Raw genomic sequence first — 27,418 nt, 5'->3', positions numbered from 1 at the left:
GATTTCGCCAGGAAAATCTCAGCGGCATGCTCAAGTTCTCCTAGGTCGGGCAATGTCAAGACGGGAACCCAGCCTCGTTTAAAATTCACAGACGGAAAGAGATAATTATGACCAATAACTGTTTTTATATTTGTCTTGGGTCTTTGTATGTCGTACTTGTACTGTCCCCCGTCTGAGTTTGTGTGTATGTAATGTACAAATCTGCGTCATCCCTCTACACGTGTTTCCGTGTTACTCGACCTCTGTTAGCAGAAACTTAGCATAGAAGCAACCTGGAAAGAAAGAAATGGTAAAACAAAATCCGTAGACCATTAATGAACTTGAACTTTTAATTTAACACAACAAACAAGGGATAATAACGATAAACTGTAGAAAATGAAAGTCAAACAGAACATTCGCCCCCCCCCCATTCTGGAACCTTCCAAAGTAGGGCAGGGTTACGGCTACGCCCAACCAACGGCAACCCATATAAGGCGAGCCCGGCCGCCAACTCTTGGTCAGGAAATCTTAACGTATGGGGGAGCCGGAGGAGAGGCAGGAGCCCGCAGCCTGGGCATTTGCAGGTAGTCCCGCCACATGTCTCCTTGGCCGGCCGCAACGGGCCTGGAAAGACTAAGGTAGTCCCGCCACATGTCCAGAGGAGAACGAGGCACCTCTTCCTTTTCTCTTCCGTCACAGCCGCAGCAGTCCTGGACGGCGGGATGTCCTGCACGTACCTCCACAACAATTTGTCCAAGTTGGGCTGGGAGGGAGAGGCGACGCGGACGAGCCTCTCCCACCTCCACCGATAGGAGGTTTCCCAGCCCCCGGCCCGACGCCGAACACCCCCAGTCAGGCGATGGTGCCAATACTTCCACAGCACCGAACGTACAATGGTGGCACCCCAGTACTTGCGCAGCACCGAACGTACAATGGTGGCACCCCAGTACTTGCGCAGCACCGAACGTACAATGGTGACACTTGGGGAACACCGGATGTGGAGAGACCTTCATGCGGGGCGATGAAAAGGAGCGGCATGGAGTGCACCGGGAGAAGGAGACGATGTGAACGAGTCTCCCTCGCCCCCCCCGGTGGGGGCATCACAGCTGCACCCCAGCTGAACGTCCCGCTTACACAAAACAGGGACCTCTTCCTTTCACTCCGAAGGATCTCTTCCATTCTTGCAAACTCGACGAGAGTGGCCCCTGTAGGGCCTCAAAATGGCGTCTGGATCCGCTGGAAGGCGGGCCCCGGCCACTAGAGTAACTTTGGCCGGCCATATAACTCGAACATTTGTCCCATGGAGCACGAGCCCCCATCTCCGACAGCATCTCCGCAGCCTTGAAGATCATACAAAGGTCCCCGGCGGAACCTTCGGCCTTTGCAGGTTTCCGGTAAGGGACGGCTGCCTTGATCGCCAACGAAACAAACATGACATTGCCACACCTTCTGTTAGCGTGAATTCTAGAACTGCCGAAAAGGACTCTGGTCCAAACTGCCAGTAATGGAAACATTTCCCCCTGATGCTGCTTCCGGACTGTGCCGGCCCCGCCCAAAATGGCGCTGGTATCAATCGGAACTTACGAACACCTCGTGGTGTTCCTTCGCACTAATATAAACTTGATGTTCTGAGATTTTATATGATCCTTTGTACACTTGGCTAGAAAAGACAAGGAGAACTCACACGACGAACAGTATGAAAGGATCCCCGTTACAAATGTTGATTACAAATGTACAATGTATTATATTTTTATAACTGATGTAAACCTCATTTACGACGCTCACGTACGGTATGCATATAGGAAAATAAATGCCCCCGAACCCCCAACCAATTAATAGACGTTTTAGTTACTTACAAATGAACGAGTAAAACTTTCCGATGTTTTTATTGCTGCAAGCGAAACCCCCCACTGTATGCACTTTAGCCATTGCCACGACCGGCCAAATACGACCGCACCCTCATAATCCATATGCTGAAATGATTTTGCAAAATAAAGTCTTTGAAACTATGGACGGGTATTGCATGCTTTATTTTAAAGAAATGTGGGATCGGTGGGAAAGTTTTTTTCTGTGCACCCTACTCTGCTCTCTCTTTAAGGTTAAAGGAAGATGGTTACCCAGCCCTGGAGGACGGATCGGATCAACAACACGACACTCCGCCTTCAAAGTACGCGACTGACCCATGAACTCTCGCGTAGAGGAAGACCTTGACTTCCAAGGATGGGTAAAACGAACGGTGTAAATGAGGGAATGTAAAGGGAGGGAGAAATAAAATAATGTAAATATTATAAAGTACCACGTTCCAAAGTATCAGGGGCCCAAGAACCGAAGAACCTTAGAACGCCACAGCGTTGAAAGAGGTTTAAGGACCCCGATAGTGAGATACATCCTTTTGACTAGATACCTCGCACTAGGCACCTCTGGTTTCCTTTTTACGTTTCCCCGCACACGACCTATATGAACACACTACCCCCCCCCCTCGACTCCAGAAACCATATCCCCAGGGACCCCGCCCCGAGGAGGAAAGACGAGTAAGAGGTAAGTAAAGGACTTATGAATCCATGTATTTGAATGTGCGCGAATGCTGTCTCCCACCCCCCCCCCCTTTTTCCTCCCTCTGCAGGTTACATCAGAGATTACAGCCGAGGTGTGGCGAAGATCCGAAACCTTGCCATGTCTAATGCACGAAACGAACTAGCGCCGCAAGGTGGCGTCTAAGCATGCCTGCAGACTACTCACGTACCGAACAAACCCGAAAAATTAGCACAACCCTGATACAAAGTGATCACCCTTAAACCAGACCGGACGAATGAACCCATGTCACGTATGATGCGAAACTATGAGGGAATGTGTGTGTGTGACTGAGGCGTCGACCCAACTGGTCGAAGGACCGAGAATGCGAGAAGTGCGACAAAATGGTACCTCCTTTCTTCTTTCCTTCTTCTCAAGGCGCGTCCCCTCTACCCTGTCTAATGCTCAAACTGCACGATTACAAGATCCTAACGCAGACCCGCGAATGCCCTTTACTGTGTAATGCACTAAATAGCCTTTCTTGAATACACTGCCACCCTCTCTGTTGCACGTGTACTATTTAGCCTGCCGCTGCACTCTCGCTCTCTCTCTCTCTCTCTCTCTCTCTCTCTCTCTCACTCTCTCTCTCTCTCTCTCTCTCTCTCTCTCTCTCTCTCTCTCTCTCTATTTCTGCACTCCCACTCTTCCGAGTGGTTAGCCCCGAAATTGGCAGACTGCCACCCCTAGCACCCCACCTAATTGGCTTCAAATACCGTCAGTATTTGCACAAAAACTTGTCTTTAATACAATCACCCTGAGACCGCGTCGTTACCTCTCCTTTTCCGCTAGAAGTCAATGAACCCAGGTGGGGCCGTAAGGGAAAGGACAGGTAAGACGACAGAGGTTCCCTAATCTGACCCGAAATAAGGGAACTACATGTCAACGGCTCCTATAGTATAAAACAAGGACCTCAGAATACGCGACCCTCCCCTCCCCGAATTGTCGCAATACCCAAGCCGAAAAAATGATCACCCCCGTTACCTCCCCTGTATATGTCCCTGGTTGTTTCCCATAAAACCCCTGTCCTTCCTGATTAAGTAATCGGGCTGTAAAAGGTTACGTAGGATCCAGAATGATGTTTTACAAGGTTAACAGATTAGCCCAAGGTAAAGAAATAACCGAAATGAACCCCGTAGTAGTTTAAAAGCAGGATGCATCTATAGAAAGGAGATGTTTTAGTCATGTTCGCCTCTCAGCAAAATACCTGTGTAGTACCATGTTGATGACTCACAGTACCCTTTGTAAATGTAAAACTCTAGAGAACAGCATATCTTCGCCAGGTTCGTCTCACGAAGGTGGGTCACCATCAGATGAACTGTCGTGAACTAATTATGAAGGAAAGTCATAAGTAAATCCAACAGGTCCGTCACCGGTCATTTCATATGCCAGTTGTGAGAACGAGCATTCTCATTCTTTGCCTGGAGCTGGGAGAGAAATAGACTTTTTTGATTATCTCCATCTGCAAATTTTCTAAAGACTGTCTTTTCAAACTTGTTTAAGGGTACTGCTGTTGGAGGAGAGAAGGACCGGATGTGGGAGCACGAGGCCTGACTGCAGACTAAGGAACACCTGCGACATTAGCCAAGGCGAGACCACGACAGAAAAGAGCTGCAGGACGAGGCACTGTTTTCGACAGCATGAAAAGAAAGGGTCGACCTGATGCCCCTGCTCGACGTCCAGTGCCTGTCGACAAGTCCCCGCTCTCTGAATTCTGTCACACGCCCGCCTATTTGAAGTCTCTCGTTCCCCTAGTTTGTTCCCAATTTGGCCTTGCTCCATCCCCCTTTTTCCTCTGACCTACCCTATGGACTGTTTTGAACGCTCTTCTTCCATCGGAACTTTCTGACAATCACCTCAAAGGACACAGGGCGAAAAGGACCTTACCGACCAGAAACGCGAGGAAAGGGTCGTGCCCTGCAACGCAGAACTTAGAACAGAGCTGGACTCGTAGCTCCACCGCCGGTGCTCAACAGCGCCAACGAAAGACCACAAAGAACAATGAGAACTCGTAAAACTTCGAACATTTGACATCCACAATCACCGTTTTTGCTATGCCTCATTTCTCTCCCAGCCGCCATTGTATTGATCCTGCTCCAATCCGAATCTGAAATATGTAATAACCTGCCAGTTCACGTTATGATATGTACTTGCTGCTCGCTACAGAACCGTTTTTTGTATTACATTCCTATGACTTTCCTGCTGAACAAGTTTATCAAAGTTTATCAAATAGGCCCACCTCCTAAAAACTAGAAATCTCAAAATGTATTGTTTACAATTTTTTCATCTAGGGTTCCTACCGTTTTCCTTCTCATGCCCACCACAATAGACCCGAGTAGAAAATGACCAGCAAGATGTCTTGAATATGTTAAAGGGAGGACTGTTGAAAATTAGTACGTTTTGGTGAACATTATCTGCGCCATCTTGCCTCTTCCCCTGATGCCACACTTTTGTCGTGCGCGCCCGCCATTTTAAGATGCCCCGATCAGAACAAACCCTTTTGCATGCCGCTGGCCCCTGACATAGCCCTTTGCCTTCGCTAAGCCTGCACGCTGACCACCCCCTGCTTGCACCTGCCTTGAGTCATAAACCCCTCTTCGGCGCTGCTCTGCCCCAGGCCCTCATCCTGTTCCCAGCGCGACACCTCCCTGCTTTCCTTTCATGATCTCCGGCCCTTAGATGCAAACCCCCTTTTTCCCCGTGTGCCCGTTTTGTCCTCCCCGTTCCCAAGCCGACACCCAGCTCTGCCGATACCATCCTTGCCCCTCCCCGTACAATAGAAAGCTTCCCCCATCAAAGAATCCCCGGGTTGATCAAAGCCCCCACCCCATGAGACCCGATCAAACCCCCCACATTCCGTGAATCGGCGGATTATCCAGCTGCGCGATGCTCATCACCTGTTGTGACTAGGGTGGGGACTTCAACTGTAAATGTGTATGGGAACGGGCCCAAAGGGGAGTTCCGAGAATGTCTTTTCCGTACATCAAAGCTTTAACATGTATGTGTAATCTACAATAAAGTCATAAATGTGTGTATAAGAGGCCAGGCCTCAGGAATACAGTTAGAGCACCTCAGAACGATACCTTCTGTCCGTTTCGTTGTGTTCTCCTCCGGAGAGAATAAAAAAAACCTTGTTTCCTGCTTTCCAGTCTCCAGCGCCTGCCTCTTCATTTGATTTAATAACTAGAGGGTCACAGAGGCAATACCTCCGGGCAAATATCGATTGTCCCCGACCCGATTGAACTTTTTACATCTGGAGCGCGAACCCAAAGTATTCAAACAGCAAAGCATCGCAGAGTGGCTTATTTTTCATATATTCAAATCTCATCAACTCATCTTCCTCTCCTGAAGATAATGTTCTAGTTCTGCTCCGATTCATATGCACATGAAACTAGAAGGGTGATCATTGTTTCTGCTCTTTCACTATAACCTCATTGAGATCTGAAAAAGATGGACACCCATGAGGGTAAAAAGATATATTAAGGGACGAAGCTGATCAGCCTTCATTATGGCCACCGACCTTTGACCCACCAGGGCTGCTCTGTCCTTGTGGCTGCTGTCGGCTGGCAAGAGCATAGGATAGGACAAGAGGTATGAATTTGAGAATCTCAAGTATCTGGGCCATTGAGACCGAGTCCCATTGGAAGAGGCAGCTATGGCAAAAGGAGTGGGAAGAAAAACGTGAACGCAGGCGGAGATGCAGCAGGGCAAGCGCAGCATGTAAATGATTCAAAGTGTTAGAAGTTTCTATTAGCCATTCAACACTGACACTAAGGCGATAACTGCAATTGAGCAAAAAGGAGATGATCTCCTTGGTTAGGGAGGCTACCTTGTGGTTCCAGGCTAGGCTGATGGTGGAGGATGGCAGAAATATCTTGTTGTTTTTGGGCCCAGAAGCAGTCGGGTAATATTTAGACTCCAGGTGGCGGTGGTGGTGTGGGGGGTCTAGAGGAAATAGTATTCCAGAACTAGTCTTGTTACATTATCAGGGATATTTCAATGAACACGAAGCGGTTAGATCTCCTGTGGCCCTCCGGCAAGCCCCTGAGCAGGAAGAAAAGACACATTCTGATGTATACTTCTACCTGCAGATTCCTCACTTTTGAGTATCCCAGGTGCAAGACAGGATCTGGAAAACTTTTGCAACTGATCTCTGGTGTGGGTAGATGGTGTTGACTCTGTTTTGAAGTCCTGCATATAGTCGTAATGACACCAGTGGAGCAACATAGCCACAGGACCGGTGCCCTAATGGCATTTCTGTTCTTTTCCATGCCATTTGACGCAGAAATGAGGTTCATTCTTACAGAATTTCTCACATAGAAATTACTCTATTTAAGTGCAGCAAAGACAACGTCCCCACTATAGCGCTCGGGTGGTAAGCATGATTGGTAATGTGATGGGCACAGGTCCATCACGGACCTGCACAAGACTGTCTGTGGTGTCTCGGTTCGAATCATGTCACGTTTTCTGATCTCTGCTGAAATGCAAATATATGTCATTAAGAAGCATCAAGCAACGCTCTTATGGCTCACTCCAAATTAAGTCATTTGAGTCGTAAACTAACCAGGCCATGGTCAAAGTCACGAGCAAGGTCCAGTTACCCTTCAAGATCAAACCTCTCAACCAAGTTGTAGAGGGAGAATAAATTCCATGGCAAGAAGTATTGTTCTTCCTCCCCTCGTCGTCCCATGAGTGAGGGTAAGCCTCCTGTGGCTTCAGCTACCCTGTGGCTGGAGTTTGTGGCGATATGTTGGGCGCTGTCTTCATTGGTTCCAGATACAGGCACGATCTCCTTCACCATCAACTGCACCTTCCCCTTTGTCACAGCTGGCATCCATACCCAGCTCTGTAAGTGTATCAGTGCAGTTACTTAAAAACCATGATGGATCTTTTTAAGAGAGTGGTTGTCTCTTCTGATGTGATGACTGGTCCTATCTGGACAGTTCAGGGAGCCTTTTGCTGCTATACCAGCACTGCCATTGGAGCCTACAGGTACTTCCCAGCACCACTTCTGTTCAGAGCCCTAACTGGCCCAATGTCACCATGACCAATGTCGCTGCCAGTATCGGTCCTGATCGCACATAGATCGGTGCTGAGAACCACCGCGGTGTCCACCATGACACCTCAATCGACACCAGTTTACTCTCTACCTCAAGTGTATTCAGCCCTGGGACCGCATACACAGCGGTCCTCTGCACCAACACCTGTGCCACAACCTGATTAGAAGACCGTAATGGTGGTTACAAGACACTGACCGAAAACATCTCTTCAGTTCAGATCTTGAGAGTGGGATCTCGGATTCTCTGCTGGGAAGCCCTGAGACTGTTGCTCTGGTCCATGGTAGATGGTCAATCATATAGCATGATCCATGAACACCAGAGCCAACACCCTGAGTTTGTTTCATCTTGCTGACCACAAGTAGTGCCTTCACCTGGAGATGGTTTGAGATCACTTTGGTCTTGGGGGTACATCTCAGGCAGGTGTATTTGCCACTTAACTGCCTGTAATTCTGTGCCTTCCAGTATCATTTCAGGGAGCTTCAGGGGACGCGTTTCAGTTGATTTGGAAGTTCCTACTTCTCTTCTCCACACGTTCTTACCATTCACTTGATTCTTCTGGTTCTGGGGGAAATTCATAATGACTGGCCCCATGTGATTCTCATTTCTCCAGACTGGCCAAGAAGGCTGTGGTACTCTGACCTATGCTGTAGTAGCTCCTCTTTGTCTACCGGTCAGAGTGGATCTGTTCAGTAAATCAAGAGGACAGATCCAGCACCCTAATCTTCAAAGCTTACACCTTCATGCCTGGAAATTGAGAGGGACAATCTGGGCACCTCCCAGATTCCACCAGAAAAGGTAGACGTGATACTTTCTGCAGGTTGCTACACTGCCAAATCTGTTTATTCAGGGAGGTGGAACCAGCGTGTTTCCTGTTGAATTAGGTGTAGATCCTCTCAAAGCCTGTCTACTGTACTGCATTTTGCACTGACCTTGGCTCCTTGAGGCTATGCTGTAGCTATTTTAAAGGGGAATCTCTTAACCTTGTTGTTCCTTTGTTTACCATATCAACCCTCCATGTTCAAATCTCCAGTGGGACTAACATTTCTTAAAGGGTTGACAGACTTCCCTCCCAAGGCTAACCCCTACGAGCAACTTGACACCCTTGGGCAACTGTTGCACTCAATACATCTTATTAATTTCATTTCACAAACCTCCATCCATCAGTACCATCTATCCTGGCACAATTGGACCTCAACCTAGTTGTAACATTCCTTAAAGGGACTCTGTTTCAGCCCCTGCTCAGTTGTCAGTTAAGGCTACTAACCCTCAAAACTGTTTTCCTGTTGAACTTGCTTCAGCTTGTGATGTTAGAAAACTTCAAGGCCTTTCTGTTCACCCCTCATTCCAATGCTTCTTTCAAGACAAATTGGTGCTGCAAACTAAGGCTGCTTGTCTGTCAAAAGTAGAGTCCTCATCCCAAATAGACAATCCTTCACATTACCAACATTCTCTCCTCCTCCACGTATTTCTGAGAAAGGAGAACGACTGTACAGGCTGGACCCTAGAAGACCAACTTTTCATTGGTTATACTGGCTATAAAAAGGGGAAAGCAGTGCAGAAACTGAATCTCTTGATAGATTAACCCGTGTATCTGCTAGACTTCTAGCCGCAGATTACTTACCATAGAATTATCCCCAGGAGTCAGACTGGTCCTGGAAATGTTATGTGAGCGGTACCCCAGCAAGCTGGTAGGTGGCCTCGTTTAGCTTCACACGATGGTGTCGTCGTCTGTGCCGTAATTGACATGCGCAGTGCCTACATAGGCGCCCCCCCCGCTCGATGATGGGAGTTCTTTCCTTTCTGTCCTAGTCAGAGCAGATCCGGAGAAGAGCAACCCCCAGTAATCTGAACTGACTGACTTTTTTCAACCTTTTGTCAAAGGCTTTTTTGAGATTTTGTGTCTTGGTTTGGCAGGGATGTCCATGAGGGAGCCTGGTTTTAAGCCCAGTTGAACCTGCGCGTCAGCCATCCCCGCACCCCCTCAAATTTCCCAAGGCCAGAGCAACTCCCGGCCAACTCTGAGTTTGATAAGGCTATGCACTTCATATTTAAGCATCCCTTCCCATCTTGCGAGTCTTCAGGCCTGACAGGTTCTGGAGGCCCGTTCTGGTCCTCTGCCAGCTGATTCACCCCTGGCAGCAGTGGGGCCCCATGGATCCATGGATGGATTTGGACGCCACCGGCCACATTCTTGTCCCTGACTCCGACACAGTGCCTGATGGGTGTCGTTCGACTCGGAAACTGACAGGAGGCATTGCCTGTAGTCCAGGCCTGTGCCCCAGTGGCGGCTTCTCCGTTATGGTGGAGGAGCATCGCTCACCCCTCCTCCCCTTTTGAGAGTGGTCTGAGGGAAACGGAAAAAAATAAAATAAGATATTTGTTTAATTAGTAATTTTTTTTCCTGATTCCCTCTAGAGCCATGTGGGGCATGACGCAGCAGGGAAGAGTAGTGCTCACTGTAAGTGCGCATGATGGTTTGACCGGCTGTCTTAGACCGGCCAAACCGTCAAGCGCACTTAGGTTTTTCCAACCCAGCTGCATTGGAGAAACAGCACAGACTCCCAGGCACTGTCAGAGAAGCAAACAAAGCTGCTCAGACCAATCCTGGTGCTGCTCCCGTGCTATTGAGAGCACACCAGGATTGGGTGGGGAGTCTGTGCTGGTGTCCCAGGGATTGCTGGGACACCATCAGGAGAGAAGAGCACCGAGGTGACCGCAGCACCGGAATAGGTAATACATTTTTTTTTAATTCTAATTAATTCTCTCCACCCTCCCCCGTCCCGTCTTCCCACTCCCCCAGCCCCCACTTGAGTTTTGCAGCAGCTGCCACTGCTGTGCCCTATTCATATTGACTAGAACTTTGGGAAAATTGGAGGGGCCACTGGCTCCTGATGTATACCAGCCCGTAGATTACACTAGGACATCTAATGTGAAGATCTGGCTGACGTCAGGGAACGCACACCTCTCCAGAAATTGGCTTTGTCTCTTCTCTTGCCATAGCTATGGAGGAGGGAGATTTACTTGCAATGGTAGTGAGACAGGCAGCTGAGGTCCTGGACCTTCAACTGTCCACAGTAGCAGTCAAGATGAACGTCTTGACAGAGGTGCTTCAGCCGGGAGTAACCGCATCTGAACAGCTTCTTACATTTAATGAAGCCCTCACAGATGTACTACTTTAAGCATGGTCCAAGCCCTGCACAGGGACTCCTGTGAATAGGACAATTGCCCATCGCTAGTGCCCAATTCCGGGGACCCCAGTTTCCTCAACCAGCACCCCAGACCTGGTGGTCCAAGCCTCCAACCCCAAAGTACATCCTGGTACATTCCTTACCAGTCTACCAGACCAGGAATCCAAAAGGCTGGATACTGTGGGGGGAAGAAGATGGTTTGTTCTGCCTGCCCGGCTATGCGGTCGGTGAACAAGGCATGCCGTTTGGGCCCATACTCCCACTGACTCTGGGTCTCAGTTGTGCAGGTGCTGACGGTAGTCCTGGAGAAGGCCCTGGCCATACTATTCCAGGCTATGGATGATGAGTGAGACGCAGCAAAGTTCTCCACACATTGTGCACTGGATATAACCAACTCGCTAGGCAGAGCAGTTTCGTCATTGCCGACCCCTAGACACCACGTCTGCCTGAGAACCACAGACTGTTTAGGGTATGTCCAAGCCTTGCTTACGTACATGCCATTTGATGGCTTCCAAGCACTGGAGCACTTCAAGGATAGCAGAGTTATGGCCAGATCCATGGCCCCTGGCAAACCACAGTCTGCCTTTCGCTGCTTTCGTGACTACGGAAGAGGTTTCCAGCCTTGTTTGTACCAGCTCAGCCACCATGGCACGCAAGCTTCCCAGCCCATGCACGGCCAAGGACACAGTACCCAGAGGCTTCGTAGGTCAGGTTGTCAGAGGTTGAGCCAGTCCACCCTGCAGTCGCAGCCTCCAAGCCTCTTTAGTTTGCCCTCCGACTATCGTGTGCACCCAGTGCGTGGCAGGATACACCATCACCTGCACCAGTGGAGGTCAATAATTTCTAACCTCTAGGTTCTCCAGATTGTTCAAAAGGGCCGCTTCCTCCCTTTCATGACTACCCCTCCATGAAAGCCACTCACTTGCGACAGGCTGCCTCTTTGCTCTGTCAGGAAGTGGCAGCTCTTGGCCAAGGGAGCCATAGAGAGGGTGCTGGAATCAGCATTAGGTTGTGGTTGTTATTCCCACTACTTTTTGGTGCCCAAAACGACTGAGGCCTTCAGTCTATCCTATACTTGCACCCTCTCAATTTCTTCCTGAAAAAGGAGAACTTCAGAATGCTCACACTTGCCTAAGTCCTATCTGCCCTGGACCTGGGAGACTGGATGGTAGTGTTGGACTTGCAGGACGCATACATCTAGATTCCCGTCCTACTTGGGACAGATCTTACCTGCAGTTCATGGTAGGTCACAAGCACTTTTAGTTTGCCGTGCTCCCAATTGGCCTTACCCTTGCCCCTCCGGTGTTCACCAAGGTGTTGGTGGTGGTTGCAAATTATCTGCATAGATCAGGGGTGCCAGTCTTTCACTATCTGAATGACTGGCTGCTGAAGGCGGGCTCGTCCCAGGGAGTCGTCTCCCACCTCCAGACTATGGCAAGCCTCCTTCCCTCTCTGGTGTTCACTATTAACGTGCCATAGTCACACCTACCTCTTCTGTGATGCTCTCTTTCATCGGAACTGCTCTGAACACAGTGCTGTTTCGGGCGTATCCTCCAAAGCAAGGAGTCCTGGATAGTCAGGCTATGATACTGATATTTCAGACTATATTCTGGGTTTCGGTGAGACTTACTCCGAGGCTGCTGGGTCTCATGGCATCCTGTATCCTGCTTTTGACACATGCCTATTGGCATATGCAGGCTCTGCAGTGAAACCTGAAGGTCCAGTGGGTGCAGCATCAGGGGAATCTATTCCACATGGTCCAGAGCACTGCAAAAGATCTGCAGTGATGGCTGAAGGAACACGATTGGGTCAGCGTCGGACTCCTCTCCCTTTCCCAACCAGACCTGACATTAGTGATAGATGTGTCACTCCTAGGATAATGCCTTATCTGGTAGAGACTGTCTAGCCGCTCATTCCTTATTGGCCTACCCATTTTCCCTGCTCTTTGAATGGATTTCTGGGCAGAGGGCTATTCCCTTTTCAGGGCCCAAGTTCTTCACAACAGTGGTCAGTGTTCATGGCGGCTCAACAGTTCTGGCGTGGAAAGTCACAAAAAGAAACTGATTTCAGCATATTGAGGCAACACTTTTATATAGGCACTTCTCACACCACTTCCAATGCAGACGATGCCATGCAGAGCCGAACAACGCCACCTAATGCCGCGCAGAGGTACTGCTCACAAAAAATGTCCAATGCAGTCTAACTCCGGGGGGTAATTCGAAGGTAAGGAATCTGTGGCTAGATAGTCTCTGCCAGATAAGGCTACCTTCCGTTGCAAACATCCTGCTGCATACTTCAGCTACCTGAAAATTCCTCAAATTCCTCCCACTATCCCCTCTTCTGGTGAAAGTATTAGCACCCTTTATTATAAAATGGCAACTTAGTTATGAATTGTATCAATATATAGGTATCTGTCTTTTCAAACCACCTTGAAAGTCGTGGCAAAAACAAATTGAAACTTACCTGATGTCATCACGGCTCCACATCTGACGTCGAAACAGAATCTACGCCAGCTGCTGGAGAGCTATTGCAGACGTTTTTCAGCTCCAATCTTGCTCCTGGGATATTCAAAGGTGAGAAATCTGCAGGTATACACCAGGTAGATTGTTACCAAAGGTAAGTAACTTTTTATTGTGGCCCACACATTACTCTCTGCTTACATGGAAAACAAGTGGTTAGGCATGTAACAGAACCTGCCAGAGTCTGTCAGGCATTTTGATTTATTGTTGTGAGTTCAGGGAACATTTCCCCTCAAGTAAGCACAAAGAGAAATCCACACTGTCGTTTCAATGCTTAATTTTAAGCTAATTTCGGTGCATATTTAATCTAACAACATTATCAGAGAAATCGGAACAATTATTATAAATGCAAAGCAGAGATTGGGGAAAATTATGAAAACGAACAACTGACAACATGGTGCATTTTAACGACCCCTTGTTGCCTAATGTGAGCACCAAAGGTTTTCTGTTCATTAGAGTTCAGTATGCAGATCTTGTAATCACACAGAAAAATAAACCTTGTGATCTGTGATGTAAAGTGGATGGATTAACGTGAGAATTCACTTTCTCATTCCTATTAAAGCCACCATGCCTTTTTCATAAGCATCAGCTGAATGGATGAGTGTATATGAACTCAGTAAGTTTCTTAACATGGCCATATTTTTGTACATAAATATACCCTTTCAACTTTAACAGTGATATCTATGTAGGCTCTAGAAATATGTTGCTGCGGAGTATTTTTTTTAAGGAATTCAGACATCGGTGAAAATGGCTATTGGACACAATAAAAACAGTAGATCAAAATATTTTTGTCTAACAGGAAGAACTGCAACAGTGCAAACTGGATCTGTTGGTATTTTTGACAGCGTCTGTCTGTGCAGTGATAGAATCTGAATTTACAGTTTTTTAAAGCTGTTCTTGCTATCCTTGTAACGTGTTAATTTTTTAAGGTGTGTTGAACAAATGTATATGTTTTACCCCAACTGGAAGAAATATGAACATTTGGGTTGCCTTATATTTTCTTCTCAGGTAAAATTAAAGCTGTTCACTCCTCAGACTGAAGAGGAACAGACAGAGTATAGCATTGCTGCAGAACGCCGACGCATGCGGCTACTCCATACGGACATTATTAAGGATCTTCTTGTGAAAAGCACAATCCAGGATGGTAAGTTTGATCCAGAACAAATCTCTTTTACTATTATCACTTTTTAAGATTGTTTAGTTAAATGTGCTACAGCCGACAAGTGATAACTGAATCCCCATTTTCATATTTTACCCACCACAGAGCTAGGAATATCAATGTACCATGATCCACGCCCCCCTCATTTTGGATTCAAATGAGGTTCTTTCTAGTATTGTTTTTGTGATGGTTCCTAGTCTAAGCTCTGTTTGTTAAAATGTGTAACTTTTGGAGGTTGTCAGCTTTGCACAGTATCTGGGTGGTGTGGGAGGGGTTAGGCCGAGGCCTGGAGGCAGATACAGTGGAAAACACCAATAGCATTATAATACCAGTTGCAAATAAGACATCTTGTAGTCCGTATAGAACCGTTTCTGAGACTGGAAATTTACATTTGTTTGATCCATTCAAAAGGTAAATGAACTGAACGTGTATATGCTTTGTGATAATGTTCATTATTAAAAAAATATATGTTCTCTAAAAAATAACAATCTAACCAACCCTTGGACAAGCCCTCCGTGTCCTGCGACACAGACAGAGAAAAGATCCCTCTGGAAGACATTCTCCATTTGTTGGGTTGACCGCGTTGACAGGTACTTATTCATTTATAGAACTGATTGTTAGGCATTTCTACACAAACCTAGGATTGCCAAGGGGAAGCACAAATCCCGTGTTACATACCAACATCCTCCATTTGCCTTTAGATATTTAGGAGACCTATATACTTTTCCTTACAGATGCTAATCATATAGACCTAGTGTTTTTCCTCTCTTGGGAATTTGTTGGAGCATATTTCTGTAGTTTTATTGGATTTTTTGGGGATAAAATTCACAATTCATAAAGCAGTTTAACACTGAGTGTTGGACTTCACTGCGGTTATAGCTTGCTGATCTTCACTGGTGCACTTTTCGGTTGGTATCAGAAGCTCATTCGGTTCTGTCACAAACCTGTTCTCCACAAAACATTGACCTCTATTACAGAACGTGCTGGCATTTCTAAATTTTGTATTCCTTCTCGCCTGACAGAAGGGGACAGAGACGAGAGTGTTGGCGATGAGGTCCCTGCACAAAAGACGAGGGTTGAGAGTGTGGAACTTGTTTTGCCTCCCCATGCAAATCACCAGGGGAACACTTTTGGTGGCCAGATCATGGCATGGATGGAAAATGTTGCCACAATTGCTGCAAGGTTTGTACTTTAAAAAAATAATGTATTGTTTATTTAAATAGTGCTTTCCTACCACTAGGGTGGCCATGAAGCACTGTGTAGACCTTGTCCATTTTGTTGCAAGTTTGAGTTGGAGTGAATCTTTGGCAGTGTGTGTTTATAGTGCAGCCTGTGTTGGGAGGGACTCTCCCGTCCTGTTGCTGCACACTTGTCGAAGTGCATAGGCATGCGACGGTCAGTAATACATATCTTCCTTATGTTTCTGTGACAACCTCTTTAATCCTCTTCTTCAAGCATTTGATCAGCAAAATTACCCCTGTTCTCTGATGTAAACCTGCTCAAAAATTTGCTCATGATTACAACACCTCACCAAATAGCTCAAATTTTGATGTATGTGACAAGATTTATGAAGCAATGTCCTAGCTATTTAATGGTGTTCAAGCAAGGAGGAAACTTTAGTGCATTTCAGGGGAACATTCGGTCTTTCAATAGTACATTTTCCTGTGTCCTTCTAAGCTGATTCTAAATGACTTTCTGCTGCCATGATTACCGATAAAGCTGCCTTATTTTCAAAACTGCAATCTTCGGCAAACTTGCAAATATATATATATTTTTTTTAAAGGTGAAGTTGCGAATCAGGTAACTATACAGCGATGTGCATCTCTATTTTTAGGGCTCTGGCCTAGTACTCAGACCTGTCCATCCATGGTTACACCTGACCATATGAGACTGTTTGTTTTTTCCTTTTGTGATCCTATGCGCATAACAAAAGATGAACTTGCAACAACTTCCAAGGCAATTTGAACAAAACGGTGGTAGGAAACCTGTGACCTGTGGTGACCTGGCCTATAATAAACAGCAGAATCAAAACTTCACCATCTTACATCCTGAAAACCCTGTTATTTGTCTAACCCTTCTCAATGTATCTATGTAGTGTACATGTGAGTGCACCATTTTAAACCAATTAGTTTAGCCCAGGGGCATCCTTGCTGCAAATAGATCACCCCGGCATTTTCAGCAGGTAAAAGCACACCTAAGGTAGTTCTCCAGATTAACACTATGGCATTATCTTACAAAGAGGCGGAAAAACTGCAATCACGTGATCATCATTTCAGACGAACATCGACAAAGCCAATAGGTCTGACTTGCATTTTGAATCATGACTAAACATTTACAAAAAGCCTGCTGCATTGGAAAAACTAAACAGATTGCTTTCAATATACAAGGCGTCTGTGAGATAATGAATTTAGTGTGTGATGATTCAGAGTACCTTTTGATATGTAAAATACCTCCTCATAGACCATACTGCAAGCACTCAAAAAGAGGGGGAGTGGTACCAAACAGCCAGTATCGCGACATGAGGGAGAGCCGGAGCCCACTCTGTAATTGCTAGCTGCATCTCTATTCCATTCTTGCATTTATGTGAAGACTTGTTTCTTCTCTATGAAATTTAGAAACCATTAGATTTAATATCAAACCTAAATCTCTCTTTCTCCTTCGAACCTGACCAGCGAGAAACATGTCTCCATATTGTGGGCCGTTTTACATCCATGTTAACTTTCTTTTCTTTTTTAAGCTTTGGAGTCTTTCTAAGTACTGGCCTTTTGGACGTGCTTTGGCTCTTCGTGCTTTTTTGTGACATCTATAAGGGATTCTCAGATGTTATTAACTTAGAGATGAGACACTTGGTGAACAGGTCATTCGATATCTGCTATGTTTCCCCCGGTTTTAAATCAGCGGTAATGTTCTCATTTAAGAAAAGCCTTCATGCTCACGATCCTGCAATTTTCACCCAGTCTCTTTACACCCCTATTCAAGCTAGCGCCTAGAAGGGGAAGCAACAGAGTATTTGTTGAAAGACATAACATACTTGAACCTTTTCGGGCTGGTATCTTTCACGCCAGAAATAAGTATGAGATTTTCTCCTCTATGCTTGGGGACTTGAGAATGGAGGTTCAGGACAGTGTTAGTGTGAGGAATGTGGGTGCTAAGTTTAGCTCTGTGAGTACCCTCCAACAAATTTGATAACCTGCTCTTACTGCAGCATCTGGCTGAAATTGGGATCCATGCAGTGGCTCCAGAGTCAGTGACCTAGTTTTTAGGCCACTCACGGCCAGTGGCATTGAGCCCACGCGGATCTTTCTTCTGGTTGAGTGACTGTTCAGCAGGAATGAGCGTTCGTATATCTACCAGCCTGTATCTGAACCCCATCATCACTTTACTGCACGGTTGTGGGGCAAATCAAAAGACTATTATCCAGGAGTGCTGGAATGTGAGGTGTGAATTTAGAAGTAATACAGAATGTTATTGGGAGGGAGTGGTACGCCTGAAAAGGAATGTGTGAAGTTACAATACATCTCTAGACCTGATATAAGTACCACCTCTGGTGCAATTGCTACAAAGATTAAAGCTAAGACATGTATAACATGTAACCTTGCTGGTAATGGAAAGCCAGAAACCAAGAACTCTGGGAAAATAATAGCAGGCGTCCAACAAATTGGAAATGCCCAAAAGTCTGCCTTGTACTAAATAAACTGCCCTATCCCACGTCAGTTGTGCAACAAAGAAGGGCTCTGAAACGTAATAAAAGAAAATTAAAGGGTTAAATTCAACTTGAAATGGAGGCAACCTGTTATAGAGCACCATCCAGTAGAACACATTGGGCAGAAAACTAGGGGCACATCCAACCCGACCCAGATATTCCGTAGATTTAGGAAGAATTGAGCTCGCAACAATACCAACCAGAATGAGAAATAAATAATCACAACATCAACAGAACACATTAGTCAGAACAACCCATACACAGCCAGCCTTACATGCACCATATAGTTGGAACCTACTGAACTCACACTAGCACTTCACTCCTTTATAAAATCATGTCACCCCATCTAAATTTATGTCACTCCATGACAACACATAATACACCAAACACACACTTACCTTCCACTTCACATATGCTGTACTTTCAAGGCATACTTTGGCCCCAAAAAAGATGCCATCCTCTCTGATACCCCAGAAAAATACCTTAAGCTCGGCAATGCTTCTACCAATCATCCCAGATGAAACGGCCCTAAATTGACAAAGACTCCACTAAAGACGCACAGCACAATCAGCAGCAGCCAATACAATACACACACAACTAATTATGTATATGAAAGCAGTATATTCACTGCACCCACACTTCTGATGAACAAACTTAAATAATCCGAAAACGGACCATGGTCGATGACCGAATACTTAAGACCAGCGCATTCAGGGATCCAGATGTCAAGAGCGCTGTAAGGCCAGAATAATGGCTTTACAGTGCTACAAAAATCTCTGTAACAAAACATACATTGCCTATGGTGTATATTATCTAGAAACCTCGTTAGTTTCAGTTTTAAGGGTGACAGAGCTGCCTTTAGAGCTTGCAAAAGTCACATTTGAGTCGTTACATTAGAGAAGTAGTATCAGGCTGTGGTCTGTAGGTTCTTGCAATGGGCTTTGTTTTAACACAGGTGTTTCTAAAACCAAACAAGCATGTTGTTGAGGGCACTGAGATCTCAGATGGTTTGAGAGTCAAGTTGAAGAGGGTTTGTAATTACACAGAGGAAGGAAGTTCTGACTCGGGGATGCAACTGTTGAACAGTGTGTTTGTGCCCCCAAGACAATCCATTTGAGTGTGCATCTGGGGTAAGTGAATATTAGGAGAACGTTCAAATCTAAAATATCGGGTCATCTGCTGGTTTCCAGAACATGCCATAATTTCTCATAGTCAAATAGGTTTTGCAACAGGGAAGGTGGGAGCCCGGATTTTAAAATGTAAATTGAGAAGGAAAGGACCACAACTAGGAATGTAACCTGGGTGGTAAAAGTATTGTCTTGGAACACTTCTGGTTTCAGCAGACCAGTGTTGGTTCATTATGGATTTTTTAATTTTTTTATTTCAATTTTACAGAGTTTTATATAGCGCGAACTAGACCCTAATCGAATCGAGTATCAGAGCGCTTTACATAGCACCAGTTGCATTACATTAGGACACATTCATTTTATTGTTAGGCACGGATTGTTGAACAGACTTGTGATACTGGGGTTTACTTTCTTTTCACAGTGAGCACACACTCCTCAAGATGCAGGCTCTTGGTAATTTGAATGCTAAGGTCAGACAGATTAATAACCAGTCATTTTGTGTGTTTCAAAATAGTACACGGTCACACCTCAGTATTTTTTTTCTCAGACTGTTACTTCCCTCCGTTTACAGCGAAATGCACCGAGAAGAGCAATAATGTATGTATTTTTGTTTCAGTACAGCAGGATGTTACAAGAAAAGTGATCTTGTGTACATCCAGTGCTAAATGTGTGAGGGGTGACGGCATACTGGAACCAGTTCTGACTGACATCGGTCACATAAAAATAGCTCTCGGGCTTTCTTCAAGTCTGAACAAAATGTAATAAGTAAAACGAGCAATATGTGATGACTCTATGCAAACTTGCAAAGTTTCCTCCTCCACGCAGTTGAACATTTAATGCTGCTCTTCCCTTTTAACATTTTTCTTTTTATAGATATTTTGCAGTAAAACCTCAAAAGGAAATGCATGTGATAGATAGTACTTACTCGGGCACTCACTTTTCTTGTGTGAAGAGTGCAGAGGACCTTGAGAAAATATACAAGAACAGTGACTTCTAGACACTGAGTTAAGAAATCCAAAGTACTTGCTTAGGGTGCCAAGCATAACAAGCATTGGTAAATACATTAGGATTCGCCTTTGCGATTTATAATAGCTATTTTTTGTTGTAAGTTGTAACTTGCTGAGTAGTTGTACAATATAACTTAAAGAAAGTCTGTTAAAGTGTTATGACTGCTTTATCTACAAAAAGGCAATACATTTGTAGTAAGGGTTCCACAGGAAAGAAATCCAAGTAAATCCAATTTAGTGAAGAAGAGGTGTTTATTGGAGCATCCACCTTCTTGAAGATCAGCAGAGCAACTGTTCATAACTGATCCTTCAAGATGTATCATAACAAAACCACATTTTAAAGATATACACAGAGCAAGCAAACAACATAGCAGAGAAAACATTCTAAAAGGAATGAAACATGAGAATTCCTCAAGGAATTCTCAAGTGATAAAACATTCTAATATAAACACAATACTACACATCCCCTCCCTTTATAAACAAAAAGAAAAGAAGCATGTGAAGTATTACTTAAACACAATAAAATTATCAAACTTCTTCGGAACAAATTTCTGTCTCTTTGAAAAACGTAAAACATTATTATCTTGCAAAGAAGCATTATTATCAACAGGTGTATGATCAATAATTTCAGAACTCACATTTTTTTCAGCAAGAATGGTATCACTTGAAAAATGAGGATCCATATTCATGTAATTTCTAAAAATAGATGGATCTACCTTTGCAATTTTGGAAATATTCCACCAGGATCCATTGTCCAACAGAACAGAAGTTTTCCCAATTTTACAAATTTCAAAAATATCAGAAAATTTAGATTGACCTTTTTTAACAAAAATAGGTAGTTTAATTTTAACTTTGTCACCAACACATAATTTTGATTTATGCGTTGAATGAACAGTATTATTAGAGACATCAATATTTTGTTTAGCTTTTTTATAAATGTTAGTCATATTCTCTCTTGAGTTGGTCTTTTCAACCCAAAAAATTGAAATTTCTTGTTGGGGTTTTCGTCCTTTAAACAAAAGAAAAGGTGAAAATTTCGTAGAAGAATGTGGAGTACAAAGATAAGACCAAACCAAATCTGCCACGTGATTTTTAACATCAACGTGAGATTTAATAGCTAACTGTATACCCTCAACCAAAACTCTATTAAACCTTTCTACAAGACCATTCATGTTAGGTGAATACAAAGCAGTCTTGCAATGCTTAATATTTTTTTTTTTATAAAAGCATCAAATAAATGTGAAGTAAATTGAGTTCCATTATCAGAAACTAAAGTAAATGGTAATCCCTCTCTTTTAAATATTTCCTTCAAAAATGTTATCACTGAACTAGAGTCAATTTGTGTAGACCATTTCTACTCTACCCATTTTGAAAAATAATCAATAACAACAAAAATATACACTTTTTGAGCTTGAATACCCTCATATGGACCTAAAATATCAATTGCAATTTTATTCCATGGAGTATTAGGAGTCTGTACTTTCATGACATTTGAATGTAAGGGTTTTAACACTTTATCTGAATTAGCACATAACGAACATTTTTTGATAAACTGAACAATCTGATCATCCATATAAGGCCACCAAAAAATGTCCCTAATCTTTTTAATAGTACTAGACTGTCCTAAATGACCAAGATGAGCAATAGAAATAATCTTTTGCCTAATTGAGGTCGGTGGAACAAAACAATCACCTTTCAACACCAAATCTCCATTACAAGTCAAATCATCTCTAACTTTCCAAAACACAGCAAGCTCTTTCGAAAGAAATTTCTCAGCTGGCCAACAATCCAACAAATAATCCCAGACTAACTTAAGCTGATCATCCAAATCCATAGCTTTTGACCACTCATCCTTCGTAACCAAACCCGACATTGAAAGAATAACATCGTCAACAGATGCTACAACACACTCATCAAAACTTTCCGAATGATTAAGAAGACTGACACTTGGTAATAATCTTGAAAAACAATCTGCTCTGGTATTTTCCGAACCTGGAATGTAAACAATATCAAAATTATACTCATACAATTTTGCCAAAATACAGACCAACCTAGAAGATGCCTTACCAACACCATTGTTAGATAACAAGGAAATTAAAGGTTTATGATCAGTCCTAATCTTAAAAGACTTTCCCCACAAGTAAGTCTTAAAATGCTCAACAGCCCATGAACATCTTAAAGCTTCTCTTTCAATGGTAGAGTATTTCACTTCAGCTATTGACAATGGTCTGGACGCAAAAGCAATAGTAACTTCTTTATCATTCTTTACTTGACTCAAAACCGCACCAAGTCCAGTAGCACTCGCATCTACTGTGATCACACTTAAAGCATTAGAAGAAAAAGGAGACAGAGGTTTACAATCAATTATAGCAGACTTAATCTTAGAAACAGATGTAGAATGTTCATCAGTCCAAACATATTTACACCCTTTCTTAAGAAGTGATCTCAATGGCAATACAATATCTGCAAAGTTATGAACAAATCTAGAATAATATTCACACAAACCTAAAAATGATTTTAATTGATCCTTATCTTTAGGTTCAGCCATATTTTTGATGGAAGCAAGTAGGTCATTCTTAGGAAAAATACCTTGTGAATTAATCAAATGTCCAAGATATTCAACCTCTGATACAAAAAACGTACACTTGTCCAAACGAATAGTCATACCTCTTTCATTCAAGATAAACAAAACTTTGTCAAGAATATCTTTGTGTTGTTCAATTGATTCAGAAAACACCAAGATATCATATTGAAAAGCCATGACATTACTAATGTCCTTAAATAAAGAATTCATCAATTTCTGAAAAACAGAGGCTGCAGAAGAAAGCCCAAATGGCATTCTAATATATCTAAATGTGCCATCAGGAGTAATAAAAGTTGTTTTATTTCGTGAATCCTCTGTAAGTTCTACTTGATGGTAAGCAGATTTTAAGTCTATGCTGCTAAAAATTTTTGCCCCATCCAGTTTAGTCAATAAATCTTGTATTTTAGGCAACGGATAACATTCTGTGACAATCTGTTTGTTTACAGACCTCAAATCCGTGCACATTCTAATGTCGCCATTTTTTTTTAACCAAAACAATGGGAGAAACCCATTCAGAGGCATCCACAGGTTCAATTACACCTTCCTCACATAGTTTTTTAATCATTTCAGACAGTTCACCTCTGACCGATAAAAGAACATTCCTCAATTTATGCTTAGAGGGTACAGCATTTTTTTAGTACGATTTTGTGTGAAAATCCTTTAACCTTACCCAATTCTTTTTTTAAAATACTGGAATGTTTCGAGATAATATCTGACATGGGAGTTGCATTTTCAATAGTATTCGCATGCAAATCTTCAAAGAAACAAACTTGACTCTTAGCATTTGGACACAAAATAATATCAAATTTCCTTTGATGTTTCCAACCAAGTACCTGTAACCCATCTACTGCAACATAAACTTTTCCACAAATAGTTTAATGTCTAAAAATAATGTCAGAAACAAAATACCCTAACATTTGAATTTCTTTCCCACCTAATCCAAAAACACGAATGTCATTTGGAAGTAAAGATTTGTTGTCCCAAGACTTATAAAAGAAGGAATCTGAAATAATTGTATAAGGAGACCCAGAGTCTGCCATAACCTCAATATCCCTCCCTTCTACTGAGATAGTACATAAAGGAGGAATATAAGGTTCAGAATCAACATTACAGTCATTGGTAATAACTTGTCCCAAAGTATAAATCTCAGTGACAGCCAGAATCTCATTATCAGAAAAGATTTCTGAAGGTATTTCTTCCTGCTTTTCACATTCAGAAATCATAGCAATTCTCTTATTAGATAAACAATATGTTCCGAAATGGCCAATTTTTTTACACTTGAAACATTCTTTATCTCTAGCTGGGCATTGTTTAAATTGAAAATTGTGTTTTTGAACCACACCGATTACAAAAATTTCTCCTCAAATTACTAAATGATTTCACATTACCTTGAGCATAAGAGTCTTTAAATGCAGTTTTACCTTTAGAAACCAATTGAGATTTTGAATCTTTAACATTAACAGCAGCAATACCAGAAGTTACTTTATCAACATTGATAGTGTTAAAAGAAGTAATGGACCGTTCTACACTTTTAGCAATTCTTATTGTTTCCTCTAAAGTTGGATTGCGCTGTCTTAATAATTGTTCTTGAATCTTTTTATTTGAGCAACGAATAATAAGTTGATCTCTAATATACTTATCAACTTGATCTCCAAAATCACAATCTGCCGCTAATACTCTAAGACATTCAACATAAGTGTCAACAGGCTCATTAAGTAATTGATGTCTAGTATAAAAATTATATCTCTCCATAACTATATGAGGCTGTTCAATAAATCTTTTTTTAAGTCTATTAATAGCTTGTAGCTTTTTCAATGTAAAAAGGACGTCTATGTAGCAGGTGAGCAATGGGTTGCACAATGTCTCATGTCTCAATGTGTCCACCACGTTTATCATCCTTTTTGCACCATACTGTGCTGATAACTGTTCGATCAGTAGCTGCTTCTTCCCCCTCCCTTTAGCGCCTTGAGACCCTCACAGGTTAGTAGCGCGCTTTGCAAATGTCTGCTTGATTGATTGATAACAACAAGGCTGACGATGAATGCTTCAGGCCTGAAACCATGGCAGGAGCTGGTGAAGGCGGGTCAGCTGGCTACAGCGTTTTGACTTGGTAGCGGTAAGGAGGAGTGGCTGCATTCTAAAGGGGGTAAAGTTTCAGAGGGCTTGGAGCTGGAGCTCTTTCCTGTAAATTCAGTATGTGCAGTTGCAATAGATCAAAACTTTAAACAGGAAAGTAAGCTGTAGCAGAATGCTTTGCTGGTGGGGAAGGGCTGTAGCTCCTGTCCTTTCGTAAGCCACTTTCCCTGCCCATTTTTTTTCAACTTATAGTTTGTTTTGCATTTATAGAGGGCTTGAAAGATGCAATGTGCTACTAGGCCACACTTTTGCATACTTCATACTTTTAACTTACTGCTCCAAGATAAGTGTCTGCCATCTTGGAACAGTAAATGGCTGCGGCAGCATCATGACGCGTGGTGATGCATGCACACCTATACCTCAGCACACTGGGGCTGGTCATTTTAGCATTTTTATTTTGGCTGATGCATTTCAACATTTGCAACAAACATTTTTTTATAATTTTGTTTGCCACAAAAGCATTGGCAAAAGACACACAATTGATAGATGGAATGCAGAACAAATCAAAACAATCACCCCAGTCAAAAGATCTGGGTTAAATCCATCATTCTTTTGCTCTCCATGCCACCCCAGTTTAGACCTGGCCATATGCAAATCAGTCTTGACCCTGTGCATCATGAGAACAGTCCAGCCCGAACTGCCAAGCCAGGTCCTCCCTGTACCGGAAACCAGTATCCTAGGACTTTTTCGGGGTTTCACCCTTATCAGCCAGGATAGCTTGAATCCAGTGGCACAGTGAGCCATTGGATGCTGTTGCTAAACCATTCATTTTAGATATGTTAAAAGTGGCAAGACTGATGGGAAAATGTGAAACAAAAGTACAATCATATTGGTTCCAAATCACAAAATATTTTGTGCTGCAAATCTGAATTTAGTTCTGAAAGAAACGGTACTTTTAAAGGTTACATTTTACATGCAGATTTACAGAATCCAGGCTGGTGGAATGTTACTTTTGTGAAGTGTGCTCCTGAATGTGATTTTTGTCTGCAATTTTGTGGAATGGACTCATTTTCCAATGTATGATTACATGGAAATTTTATGTGGATTGAGGAGTGGAGCACCCTACAAAATATCGTGAACACCCGTACTCTACATTTGTGGACATTCCCATGTCTCTTCGCGGTAGTGTGATCCCTTGGAATTCTAGACCAAACATTAGCCATTATATCAGACAGAATTATACTTAATGGAACCCTAAAATTCTCAAATTGTTTGTGTGTTTCTCAATGAAATTTGATATTATGGACCTCATGTAATTTAAAAAGTCATAAATAAAAAATACACACACACACATATATATTAGGTGAATATATATATTCACTTAGAAGGGTTTTAGGTCAGTCCTCTTTTTAGGTCTCGGCAACGAGAACTATTGTCGCCTAGTAAGCTAGCAAGGGACTACAGAGAGGTGGACGAGCCGACCAGGGTCTGTGGACGCGCACAAAGGCAGGCAGGCAGGCAGGCATGCGCCAGACACACACACAGACAGACAGACACACGCACGCATGCATGCATGCACACACACACACACACACACACACACTCTCACACTCTCTCTCTCTCTGCCGCCCCCCCCCCCCCCCACTCACCGGGCTCTTTCCCTCCGCATCGGGTCAGTCACGGCAGAAGGCAGACTCGTGTCTTCTCCAGCGATCTTCAGCTGATGTGCACGCCCACGCTGCGTCGTGCACGCCCACCACGCTGTTTCGCGCCCGTTGATCCTCAGCTTGTGATTACTACTCCTTCTAACCCGGATTCTAAACTACTATTTCTTGGTTCTCTAACTCCACTCTGTTGATTCCTAACAAACTGATACTCAGCACATTTCACAGTCTCGCTTTTGCTTCTCATAAATACAATAAGATTATTTTAAGCAATGTCTACCCTTCTTTTGGTTCTGTGCCTATTATGCTTCTGACTATAGAGTTTTAGAAAGTGTGGTGGAAGATTCAATGATATCAGCGGCGTGCACAGTGCAGAGTGAGTGTGCAGAGTAGTGAGTGCAGAGGAGTGAGTGCAGAGGAGTGAGTGCAGAGGAGTGAGTGCAGAGGAGTGAGTGCAGAGGAGTGAGTGCAGAGGAGTGAGTGCAGAGGAGTGAGTGCAGAGGAGTGAGTGTGCAGAGGAGTGAGTGTGCAGAGGAGTGAGTGTGCAGAGGAGTGAGTGCAGAGTAGTGAGTGCAGAGTAGTGAGTGCAGAGTAGTGAGTAGTGAGTGCAGAGTAGTGAGTGTGCAGAGTAGTGAGTGTGCAGAGTAGTGAGTGCAGAGTAGTGAGTGCAGAGTAGTGAGTGCACTACTCTGCACTCACTACTCTGCACTCACTACGTGCAGAGTAGTGAGTGCAGAGTAGTGAGTGCAGAGTGAGTGTGCAGAGTAGTGAGTGCAGAGTAGTG

At 43.7% G+C, this 27,418-nt stretch overlaps 1 protein-coding gene across 3 annotated transcripts in view; it reads left to right on the top strand.

The window, feature by feature from the left end:
• ACOT11 (acyl-CoA thioesterase 11) overlaps positions 1–27,418 on the top strand; it is a 437,309-nt gene that overhangs the window by 131,027 nt on the left and 278,864 nt on the right. For 2 of the 3 annotated variants that reach the window (XM_078670317.1, XM_078670324.1), the window contains 2 exons: positions 14,323–14,458; positions 15,496–15,655. In XM_078670317.1, the coding sequence (XP_078526443.1) occupies positions 14,323–14,458; positions 15,496–15,655 (296 nt within the window). Of the gene's footprint in view, positions 1–14,322; positions 14,459–14,982; positions 15,064–15,495; positions 15,656–27,418 lie in introns of all 3 variants that reach the window. The other variant, XM_078670310.1, reaches the window with a different exon arrangement.

The sequence above is a fragment of the Lissotriton helveticus genome, chromosome 1_2, assembly GCF_964261635.1.
Source record: "Lissotriton helveticus chromosome 1_2, aLisHel1.1, whole genome shotgun sequence".
Classification (NCBI taxonomy): domain Eukaryota; kingdom Metazoa; phylum Chordata; class Amphibia; order Caudata; family Salamandridae; genus Lissotriton; species Lissotriton helveticus.
Note: the sequence above shows the minus strand (reverse complement) of the source record. Positions and strands in the feature narration are given on the sequence as shown.